Source organism: Dufourea novaeangliae, unplaced genomic scaffold, assembly GCF_001272555.1.
Source record: "Dufourea novaeangliae isolate 0120121106 unplaced genomic scaffold, ASM127255v1 scaffold142, whole genome shotgun sequence".
In the NCBI taxonomy this organism is placed as follows: Eukaryota; Metazoa; Arthropoda; class Insecta; order Hymenoptera; family Halictidae; genus Dufourea; species Dufourea novaeangliae.
In genome coordinates this window covers 147,014-159,021 of record NW_015374026.1, presented here as the reverse complement: position 1 = coordinate 159,021, position 12,008 = coordinate 147,014, and the positions used below count along the sequence as shown (strand labels likewise).

The window sequence follows — 12,008 nt, the reverse complement described above, 5'->3', positions numbered from 1 at the left end:
TACAAATGCCGTACGTTGCGACCGGTGAGTCCAACTGCCAAATCGTATTGTATACTGCGTGGCATAACAATAAAAACAACTTAAAATTTTCAATCCTCATGTATTGTGGTGACAATAAAAAACGAAGCAGTTTTTTTTCTAGGGAATACATTAACAATATAACACGATTTCAAACATGACATACATAATTCGTTTGCATTTTAACCACAATACATAAGAATTGAAAATTTTAGGGTGGTTTTATAGTTATGCCATGCAGTGTATAGAAATTCAAAATGCAGCTATTATTCCAACATATAGCCGCGATTTCAAGTGCAATCGTACAAATTTAACCCTTTAGTTACTAAGCGTCACTATATATCCGATCCATCCGATGCATCCCTTAAAATGCTACATAATATATTAAAACTTTTCTGATACAATAGGTAATGAGTTATTTTTCGTCTATTTACCAGTAATGTTCGATGTCTGCTCGACGTGACAAAGAAAGATGGTGACAGTATCACCACCGCGTGCGTGCGTGCATATGTGTGTATGATGCACATTGCTCACGGTACCGTAAACTCGAAAGAAGGGAAGAATGAAAGAGAGGGAGGAGGGCAGCGCAGCGGGGCCGTACCGTTTACCATTATAATTGTCCCCCGCGCTCGGGAACACAGTCAACCGGGGCACTTCTTCTTCGTTGGTCTCGAGAGGCCTGAGCGTCGTGAACTCGCACGAGAGAAAAGTGGTGTCTCTCTTCGTCAAGATTTTAGTACACTTTCTGTATTCGACGTGTAAACAACGACGCTGTGGGGTACCGCGACCGATCGTTCCCACACACATACAAACATCATCGAACCAAGATCTGTAAAGGTACGTTTTCACGTGACAGTAAAATCGTGATTTTTACAGTGATGAAACCACATGTTATGACCAGACTGCGGATGTTTATGCGTTTATAGAAAATTCTAACTCTTTGGGGGATACAAAAAAGTTAAAAACTGCTTTGTGGGTTTTTGGAAAAATACCTTCAGCCGATATATCGGCTTTCCTTATGTAATATAATTTGTACACGCGTAATGACACTTTATTTTTATAAAATAAGTTTATATAGTGCTGCATACCTTTCACAATAAAATAAACAAAAAAACGTGAAAATATTTTTATTTTTAAGTGAAATATGTTCATTCTAATAGATACCTTAAAAATTGTATATTTTTCCAAGGTATTTTTGGACGGTACCCGCAAAACTTGTAAGGTACTGTAAGGGTTAACATTCGAAATGCGGTAAAGATTTTAATAAAACTTCATGATATTTATATATTACTGTCGACATAACAAGACATTTAGTAAAGGAACTACATAAATTTCCATCTGATTCTCATGTTTATAAATTAACGCCTAAAATTCTGAATTTGCATAAACATCCGCGGTCGAAATAGTTATACCTTTTCATGTCGTTAAAAGTAGATGTCGCAATTTATTTACATTGTAATACAGTATCACAACAGAAACCTATGACTTTACTGTCACGTGAAAATGTACCTGAATCTCTCTCTCTCTCTCTCTCTCTCTCTCTCTCTCTCTCTCTCTCTCTCTCTCGGTGTGTGTGGCGCGCGCGCGCGCGGTACGCCGCATCGTGTTCAGTTGTTCGATTAAAAGACCGGCAATATCAACACGATCCCCCTATCGACTGTACACATTTTTCTCGATGGTTTTTCTTTCTTTCTTTTACCATCAAAGGGGGGATATACCAAAGCGACCATTCGTCACGGTCAAACCTCGCATCGAATCCGTCGTAGCGAGCGCTACTACAGTTCTTCCATCTCTACATAGAAGAAATCTCTCGTGCTTCCTTGGCTCTCGTCGTCGTCTCGAGTGAACAAAGGCTTCACCGAAAAATAAACTCTGGAACACCAGTCGTATTGCGAACGGACGGTGGATGGGCCAGGACGAAATCGATCGATCGCGTAGCCTAAAGTCACAGACGGCCAAAAACGGTTCAGAAACCCTGTCATTTCAACGATTCGGCCACATTCAGACTTCCGACATACGTATATATGTATATACCCCAGGTAGCAATGTCCGATACAATCCCGATACATGTGAATATCGATGTATCTGTTCATGAATATCGATATTTTGTATCGATATTTTAGGCAACGATATAGTATCAATACTCCGTGGCTCGATATAACTCTTCGATAGGAACGCATAGGTTTAGAAATATTCCAAGGTATGTGTGTTTAATGACATATTTTTTAAAAAGCAAAAAAAAGTGACCGCAGTATTTGTAAAAATATAATTCATCAACGAATGTTCTACTTGAGTTTATGTAATTAAAAAAAGGAATAATTTTCTTGCTGATCCGTTTTTTTTAGTAATATTGTATCAATATGCATTCATATAATAATAATATTTTTTTATAAACGGGTTATGAGCCTTACGGAATAGATATAAATAAAATACAAAAATACACAACATAAATATAAGAATACAAAATTTCAAAAATTAAAAAAAAAGCAATAAGTATCGATACTTTTGAAAGTATCATCGGGCATCGCCAGTCTCGAGATTCCCCGCCGGTCGTTTTCATTTCGCGCAAACCCTCCCCCGAGATATCTCGGTTCGTTAATCCAATTCCGTGGGTTTTATGGGGTGGGGGTGGGGGGAGTAGCAGCGCGAAACCGTAGGAATCTTTCTGTTGGCGGTTATTATCTCGTGGCAAGTGTGTGTATGTGTGTGTGTGTCTGTACATTGTTCCGGGTTAAATCGATCGATCCAGGCCGAGATATTTCGTCTGGGTTGTTGGTCTCTGGATCTTGGGCACAGTCCGCCTCGGAGGGGGACTTATCGTTCAGCGGCGGCCTCGTTGGGTATTCGGTAGTTGTGTTGGTTTCGTGCGCGAAGCGAACGGTCATGTTTCTCCGGTCGAGGAATCGTCGGCGTACCGGCAAGAATTCTTAACACTTTACCGACCGGTAGCTTATTAATAGACTTTTAATTTGCAGTGCTTATACATATAAATAAGAAGCCTATTAATTTACCCTTAGATCAGGATTAACGAAGAAATTGTTATGTTATTCTATTAGAGTTTTTGGTATTTTTTATGAATGTAAGTTGCCACTGTGATTGAACTGTTTAATAATAGTTCCTTCACTGTTGATCGTTTGATTCTAGTAAAACCTGTTAAATAGAGTGTCGATTTGATGTGAAAGCTGGCGGCTGGGTCAATATAACCCTTGTCAAGATTTTTCGAAAATATTCGTCGTAAACGATTAAATAATAAACGGTTCGCAGTGAGTGTAGCGATAATCGACTATGGATCGCCGATGACCCGGCCATAAGAACGGGCGTCGCGAGGAGTTGAAAACCACGATTGCGACGGGGGAATCGGACGATACACACTTCGATATACGTGGCTCCCTTGGAATTTTCGTGGTTCTTGACTTTTTGCAATATCTATTTTCGGTATCCGCCGTTTCTGCTCTCCTCCTCCGGCAGTGGGGGCTCCTCTGGGTGTTCCGCGGCGAACGAGGAGACGACGAAAAAGTTCGATCGCGCGCCGATAAAAAGGGAGAACGCGAGAGACCGGCCCCGCTGCTACGATGATCGAAATGGAAACCCCCACTGTGGTCTTCGTCCCGCAGAATACACGTAAGCCTCTTCTTCTTCTTCTTCTTCTTCTGGGTTTTGGTTGATTGCACGGGAATGGAATTCGCGAATCCAGGGATCGATGCTCCGGCTGATTGAATGAATTGAGCTAATTAGGCGATCCCACGATGTGTGTTTGACCAGGTAGACAGTTTCAGGACATACTACTCGTGGACCAAAACGAATGTGTGGGTGTGTGTGGCGGTATAATGCCTATCGATTCTTGAACCTCATATGAATGTCTTCAAGAAATTCTTGATACATTGAAAAAGTATCGATATTATGAATATCGATACGAAAATCCTATAAATGTATCAATTAAAACATGAGCTGCATATATTCAAGTGAATATCAGTTTGGGTGGAACGATTTTGTGTCATTTTCCACGCTGATACACAACGTTTCATCTCGAAAGCGGTTGTGTTCGAACAGAATCGAATAAACACAATTTATCGATGTTGTTTGTGCTTGCATCGATACGACGGGGAGGAGATGTCAGCGCGGTATTATTGGTGTTTAGATTAAATAGCTCGCCCGTAGGCGGGAAACCTTTTCATACGTACCTTTTAATTGGATCGTCACACTTCATCGCAATTACACGGAAACAAGCCGGTAAAGTACGGTTTCGAGATAGAATTTTTAATGGGTCTCGAAGGCCGCGACATACAGGGTGGAGCACGTAACTGGCACCACTTCGAAACCACTACATGACTAATAATCTTAGTAAAAAATATTTCAGATAAAAGTTACATGGTTTCGAGAGGGGTATAATGCTACGAAATTACTTTTTTCGTAGAAGGACGGGTAGAGGACATATGAAGGTCAAGTTTGTTTTTTTAAATGGTGCCAGCTTGTATTTCTGTATAAAAAAAGTATTAACCTATTGGTATCAAAAAACCATTAGTTAACTTCCATTATTCGAAGTGGCATACTAAGAAGAAGTATTATTTTATTTGAAAAATTAGAATTGTCATGTTCGATCGATTAAAAATGGCGAAGTACTAGTTTTTTCTTTAGTTTTCACTCGTTATTCAAAACTATTAATGATTTTGCCCATATCTGCCTGCCGGTAGCGCATGGGGTTAATCATACGAACCAGATATTTATGAATTAAAACTAATCTTAGAATCGCTCTTTTCGATCCTTTCTCCGTGAACGACCATGGTCCCCAATCTTATCCTTCCACCCCGTTTATTATCATATTTTCCTTTCCCCTCTCTGTCTCTCCTCGTTCTCTGTTTCCGGTCGCGCGCGGATGTTGGACGACCGCATACACCACGATAATCAACCTGACGATGACAACGACGACGACGACGACGATGACCACGGTTGTGATGACAACGTCCAATTCACAACGGGCACTTCGGGCACCACCACGGCAGCGGTAAGTCTCTCTCACTCACTGATAAGGTTAGTCACATTCCGATTGTCGAGCACGACACGCGTGGAAGCGCGCGGGGCCCCGTGATCGCAATACTAACAAATCGCGGAACGTGCATACCGTTGTCGTCGAGACGTAAAATCATTTCCATTGTTCTGCTCGGTGAATTTCGACTGGAAAAAAATTCAACTAAAACCTACTTCGAGGTTGTAATTTCGTATTATTTCGTCGACCCTTGGATCACCTTCCGGGGGACGGATTCAAAAATTCTGTATTTCACTTCGAGACATCGAGCCGGAGCTTACGATTCATCGATGGGCGTGTTCCCCGAGCACGGTACCGGAAGTAACGCTCCCGCGACCAAGTGACCATATTTGACACTAGAACCACCGACGATAAACGTACATATGTATATCCAATTCTACCGGATCGATAAACATGATAAACTTTTGAAAATATTCAAACTTATAAATTAACTAATTTTGCGTTTTCATATTGCAATGAAAGATGTGAAAGCTCTGAGAAAATCCGTCGTTGTACCATTTTAATCATTGTTATAGGAAGGTACTAACTAGTCATAGTTTGACTGCTTTGGTTGTTCTAGTGTTAATCTATCGCCTGTGACTCTATCCGTCCTGTTTAATATTGGGAAAACTGATCCACCAACGACCGTGATTCACAATTGCAAATAATCATCGTTGGCTAAGTGGGGTGGCATTTTTTTTCTGCTCGCAACGACGGGACGATCTGTGCCGTAGAATCGCGATAAGCGATTATCGCTCCGTTTGCGAAATCTTTCGCGTGATAAAGAACGACAACGGAGTCTGGTGAATCTCCAACTCGTTTCAGTGTCGGAGTGGTCGCTTCTCGCGTACGTAATAGTTCGAACCTGTAACGCATTGGTTCGAACGTGCAACGTATTGGTTCGAACGTGCAAATTTTCGAAATCAAACCGTGTTTCTGTTCGTTCGTTTCGAGGGAACTTTAATTTCGCCAGTGTGTGCCACAAACGTTACACAAGTACACTCCAGTTAACCCAATCGAATTGTATATACATATATATGTATATATGTATACAGGGATAAGGTGTATATAGTTGATGGTGTACATTCACGGTTGTCGAATTGCAATTTTAACACGGTTATCGGTGATATCGATGCAGTGGCCGGGACTGTTACGGACGTCAGAGGACGCGTGACATCCGACAGTTATTTCGATGATCGAGCGTCGCGAACCTTTCGCGACGACTCGGTGGAATTAATAAAGCAAACGAGGACACGATCGTTCAGCCAGCAGTAAGATAGACGCTGAAATGTCAGCGCCAACGGCGTCGAGACGTCGTCTGAACCCGGCAGTCCTCGCCAGATACAATAGCCAACAGGCCACCGGCTCCTCTCAACAGGTAGTTATATATCATTCGAATATTTTCACCCCCTCCCCCCTCTGTGGATTGTATGTATGCACCCTTATCGATAAATGTATCACTGAAATCACACATTCGTACATTATTCAACGGTGTATAGTAGGAGAGTGTTTCTTCTTACTTTCAATTTTCCAATTTTCCTCACGCCGTCCCCCAGATTTTATTTGATTATCTTCCAAGTTATTGATTATATCAGAAAACATGTCAGACCAAAGATGTGGATCCAGGCAAGGAGCATCTTTTATGTTATACTACTCAAAAGCCTGAAAAAAATTGTAAACAATTTTTTCGTAATTTTGAAAATAGAAACGTGCCATCATTTTTTATCGATATGGACTTTAAAAAAATGTATTTTGATCATTAAAGGTTTTTTTTTTAAATTAACGACATTTCTTGAAAACTTCGTGAATTTTATTATGTTTTAGAAATTATTTTCAGATTTGGCTTTCTTGGACTTATACATTCTTGCCGCTCATAGTAGGGCACATCGTATGGTCCGTGGGCGGCGAGAATCACCGGGGGAGACTATCGTGGATGCAACGCGTTCGATATGCACAAAACAGTCAAGGTCCCTCCCACCCTTATCTACGGGCACACATTCGCGAAACTATTTTCTTTACCCGTTCCCTGTCACGCCACGCGAATATTGGGGAAGGATAAACGATGGAAGTGGGTTAATGTTGCACCTCGCTGTATTCATTGATTCGGTTCACGAAGAAGGTCGGGTCAGGTTTTTTTGATCGTAAACGTTTCTGGAAAACTGTAACGTTTAGCTTATTTTTGTGTATCCCTTAGATTAAGAGTAAACAAAATTTCAGTGATCAAAATTGATTTTAAAGAACATTTATTCAAGACTTTGGCACGAACGAAAAAATAAAATCCAAAGAAAAAAAAATGAAATGAAAATCCAATTTCTAGGAAACCTGTGTAAATTTCTAAAATGAACGTTGAACAAAAAATTGCCCACGAACGTTTCGCTATCTTGAAGAACGTTCGGCACTTCAGAGAGCTCCCCCGATGACTTTCGTAACGAGATTGATCTACATCTCTTCGCGCAACTTCATTTTTTTTTTTCACGGTGTCAGCGGTTTTCGTTAACTTTCCCTCCTTCTCCCCTGTCCGTGTCATGCTTGGTATTCTAACGCGACACTAGGAAGTACACGGGAGAATGCTTGGAGTATCATTGTGGCCTTAATTGGACTCCGAGCTAATAAGAGCATCGAACTATTAAGCCTACGTATGTATCGTTGTATTCGCGAACACGCCACCTGCATTCACTCGCGCGGCTAGTTTCTGCTGTCTAGGCTGTTTTCTCCCTTTCAAACCAGTTTTCTTTTTTCGTTCATTCATTCGACGAAATGTGACTCAAGTGAGACAATTAGATTCGCGGACGTTTATGGCATTTCTTCACTTTTATGATTCATTCGATTCTATTTGTTGGTTAACGTATAAAATTCGCACGTCGAATGATACTTCAAAGAAATATTCGATTAAAGTTCAATTTTTGAAAAAATTATTTCGATACTCTTTATAGGTTTGGTTAGGTTTTTGGTGTCGTTACCGTAGTTTTCTAACAACATACGTAACTTTTGAGTCCGCTGTATCTTTTTCAAACAGTGCTTTATGGAGTTAAACATAAGGCTAAAAAAGGGGTTCGATTAATAAGAGAGCGCAAGGGTCTTTCTAATTGCAACATGCACTTCGGCACGTAGCTTTTTGGTTTGTTAACGATCAAACTAGAAAAAATCTCTAGCTGGCATGCAGCGCCACCACGCCTGGCGGCTCTTGTACGAAATTACATTTTAAATTTTATACGCCGGGAAACAGCCGGTAAATAAGAGCGACATTCACACTTTTCATTTATTTAATCTATAATATACTGGACATTGATATCACAAGAAGTAAATGTACAACCATTATTTCACATTAAAGATCAAAGAAGATCTAATCCATCTTTTTACATGTATGAATATTTTTTGTAGTTTCAAATAACACTCATGGACATTCCTACTCAGTATTCTTTTTCGAAGCTTCATTTATTGTTACTACACATTTATTACAATTCCATTAAATTACCTCCTAGTAATACTAAAAAAACAAGTACGCTCACCTTACGAGTGTTAATAAATAAAAGGGTTGGGTAAGAAGGATCCAGCAGAAGCAGCGGGGCTGGCATTTTGCAATTATTTAATGAATGTATCTGTCACTCAAACTACGAATTATGCCGTGGCTTCTCACGAAGTAAAAGGGGAAAAAATAGGAAAATGTTCAGTTGCATTCGCATGGCAGGCGTGTGGCTTCATTTTGAATGCGGAGAAATCCGTGCCAAAGAACGCGATTCGTTGAAACGAAGTTGGCCCGAGAGCCAGGGTGCAGTCGTGCAGTGCTAGAACCACAATATGTTCGCCGCGATCCAGCAGGCTGCTCCGTGCGTCGTTCCGCGATTGGTCCGTCATTACACCGTGGAACACATGCGCAGTGTAGAGAGGCAGCCTCGTTGGTTATCCGGCGAGCGGTCGCAACGGTGTAGTAGATTTACCCCCACTATCGACGGTGGCTGCGTCAGGCGTGGTCGTTTCGGTAGAAACCCCGCAGCCCGCAGTATATCCGAGTCGAGCGCGTCGTATGTTTCGTTCTGCTGTGTTCTGTCGCCCCTGTCACACACAACCTTCGTCGGCAAAGTGTGTGTGCATGTTACGCGCAACCGCGTGTGTGTACAGTCTGTGCGTGTGATTTGCCAAAGGTCGTTTAACTTCTTCCCACTCCGGGGCCACCCCCTCGGTGTTGTTTTCTTTTTGTTTTCGTTCTGCCGACCTGCAACACCACGAATAAAAACATCGTTCAGTTATTTTTCGTACGTTAGAGACGTGTATAGTAGAGAGACACACATCGCACCTACGATGAAACAATGCATAGAAAAGTGAGAGTGAACGTGGCCACGTTCGGCCGGTTCGCCGACAAGCGTGAATCACCAGCGCAACACCGGCGTTCATGAGCCCACGCATCGCGTTAGCCCGATGCTCATGATCTTTCTCTTCCCTTCTTTTGCTCTTCTTCGTACCCTCTCTATATCTTTCTCTTTTCCTTTTGTATCTCTCTACCCACGAGAGTGGTGTGTGTGTGGGACGCGTCGTTGTACCACGCGAATTTTCCTTCTGTGAGCCTGACAGATCCAGGCGCGTGAAGTGCGTATAGTGAGTACTCATTGTTTTCTTTCCGAACGATTACCCCTCAACACGACCGCCGCCGCGTACATGCGTGTGTGCGCGTATGTGCGTCATCCACTACGTTCTCGAATTGTGAGTTCGTTGGAAACATTATCAGCGATGTCTATGACTGTGATATACGGTTTCTGTTAATCCTGGTCAAACGAAGGCGTTTCCAAGAGCAGATCGTGTGTGGTTTTTGGCGTACGGGTACAAACACTGTCAGTCAAAGGACTCTGGGAGCTTGCACTCTGAATCCATTGTGTTGTGTCTCTCGATAGGGACTTGTTTTCTTCGAGTATCTATCTCGTTCGAATCGAAATGAAAGTTCAACGCACGAAGCTTTCGTAACGTTATCGCGTACGATAATGTTTCATATCGAATCGATCATAGTGTTTCTGCCCTCTTTGTTACGCTTTGGTATTCGGCGAACCTGTCGAGCAACAGTTCCTCGGATCGCAGAAACCAATATCGAGAGTCAGACAGCCAACCGCATGATATATTTCCGTCTGTTATGGCGAAAGAACACCTTTTATGGTAGACACGCCCGTTCCTTTTCTTATATCGCCCGTTTCGGTTCTGCTCGCACGGAATCGTTCCGATATGCGTATTTACCGTTTCCATTACGCATTTAATTAAAAACGCGTTTCACTTAACAACGCCCTTTTTTTATATTCTGAAATCGATGCCTCGAATCTGGTTGAAACTCTTCTGTTGATGTAACTACAGACTACGTAAAGATAGTTTCTCATTTACTCTTACATAGACCCTCGTTTTTACGAAAAATATATTTATGGCTTGAAGTGTTTGCAAATTCGTATCATAGTCATGTTGCGACCAAGGAATCCGTTTTTATTTACTTAAAAAAAAATTATTTCTGGTTGTATGTTCATATAATTCACTCGATCGCGAAATTTATGTATCATTTCTTCGTGGGACAATATTTGCACATTGATCGTTGATAATTACACATTTCGTATGTATTTACATGCAGTTTCAAAACAAATCACACGGATGTCGTTCAGGAAACTTCTGCCAACACTTCATGCAGAGACATCTTTTGTTTCGGACACCTGCATTATTATGTGTATGGGGTGTTAAAGGTTGTAACTTTCAGATCATAAGTGTTTGCATTGTTATTGTCTTTCATGAAAACGAAGGTTTACGGGAGAGTAAGCCAATAGGAATGATCAATATGAAGTCTCTAGTTTGACAGTGTTCCACTTGTCTGTAGAAACAGGGAGAAAAGAAAACATTGAGGGTCAAGTGTGTTCACTATCAGTTCTGGCGTTAGAAAAGGTAAAGGACAACTGTACCGGTAAAAAAGGACACGGAAGAGAGACAGAGAGGAGCAGGAGGAGGAGGAGGAGGAGGTGGTGGTGGTGGTGGTGGTGGTGGAACCGTGTTTGCCAGTCAGTCAGTCAGTCAGTCAGTCTGCTGAACCGTGATAAACCGCGTCAAGTGCCGCCACCGACATTGCCGAAATACACGTCGAGCTTCAACGCCGGTTCCAATGGCAGCGGCGGCGGCGCGACCGAACGATTGAACAGAGATCGCGAAGTCGGTGGTAGTTACAGACTGCCGGGCCTCGACAGGCTTGCCCTCAGGCAAAGGATACTAGACGGGGAAAAGGCGAACGGCGACACCACGTCGGTAAGCTGGAACCATTTTTCCCATTCTTTTTCTTGTATTTTTTTACCCTCTCTTCGACGAGTGTTTTTTGTCCTTTTATTTATTTGAACGAAAATTTAGAAAGTAAACACATTCGACTCTGCAACAGAGATCAGAAGCGAGAATTGTAGCAATTAAATTAGCTCTTAATCCAGATTTCGTATCGATCATCTTAACCTGACACGCTTAACCTAGCTGGGTCGTAGAACTTCTAGCCTTTAGGCGTCGCGCGTCGCTGGAAGTGTTTCCCTATAAATCTGAAATCGATAAGTTTACTAAAACGGGAATCGCGTTTATTACGATGGGGATCGCGACCGCCTTAACCGGAAATTACAATGAATTTTTAAAGCGAGTTCCGAATAGAGGACAGTTTTTATCCGTTTATTTCGGTATTCGGAATCGCAAATTGGGGTACGGTAGAATTCTATTTTGTTCGACGGCGCACGTGTATGTTATTTATTCGCGTACCACAATTCCGTCCACTTCTGTCTTAAATCGCATTGAATACCAGCAGTTATCACCGGTGTGACTCACCAATTACTCACAGATACGGGTGTTTCATAATTCACGATGGTTACACGTGTGTTTCGAGAACCGCGATCAGGTTCTCGGACACCACTACACTTTTTCAAGTACGACCGTTTTAAGTGGCGGGAGTTGTTTTTTTTTCTTTTTAGATATATATATATAT

At 41.9% G+C, this 12,008-nt stretch overlaps 1 protein-coding gene across 2 annotated transcripts in view; it reads left to right on the top strand.

The window, feature by feature from the left end:
* LOC107189314 (septin-7) overlaps positions 1 to 12,008 on the top strand; it is a 39,897-nt gene that overhangs the window by 2,155 nt on the left and 25,734 nt on the right. For both annotated transcript variants that reach the window (XM_015577811.1, XM_015577810.1), the window contains exon 2: positions 4,052 to 4,053. In XM_015577811.1, the coding sequence (XP_015433297.1) occupies positions 4,052 to 4,053 (2 nt within the window). The remainder of the gene's footprint in view (positions 1 to 4,051; positions 4,054 to 12,008) is intronic.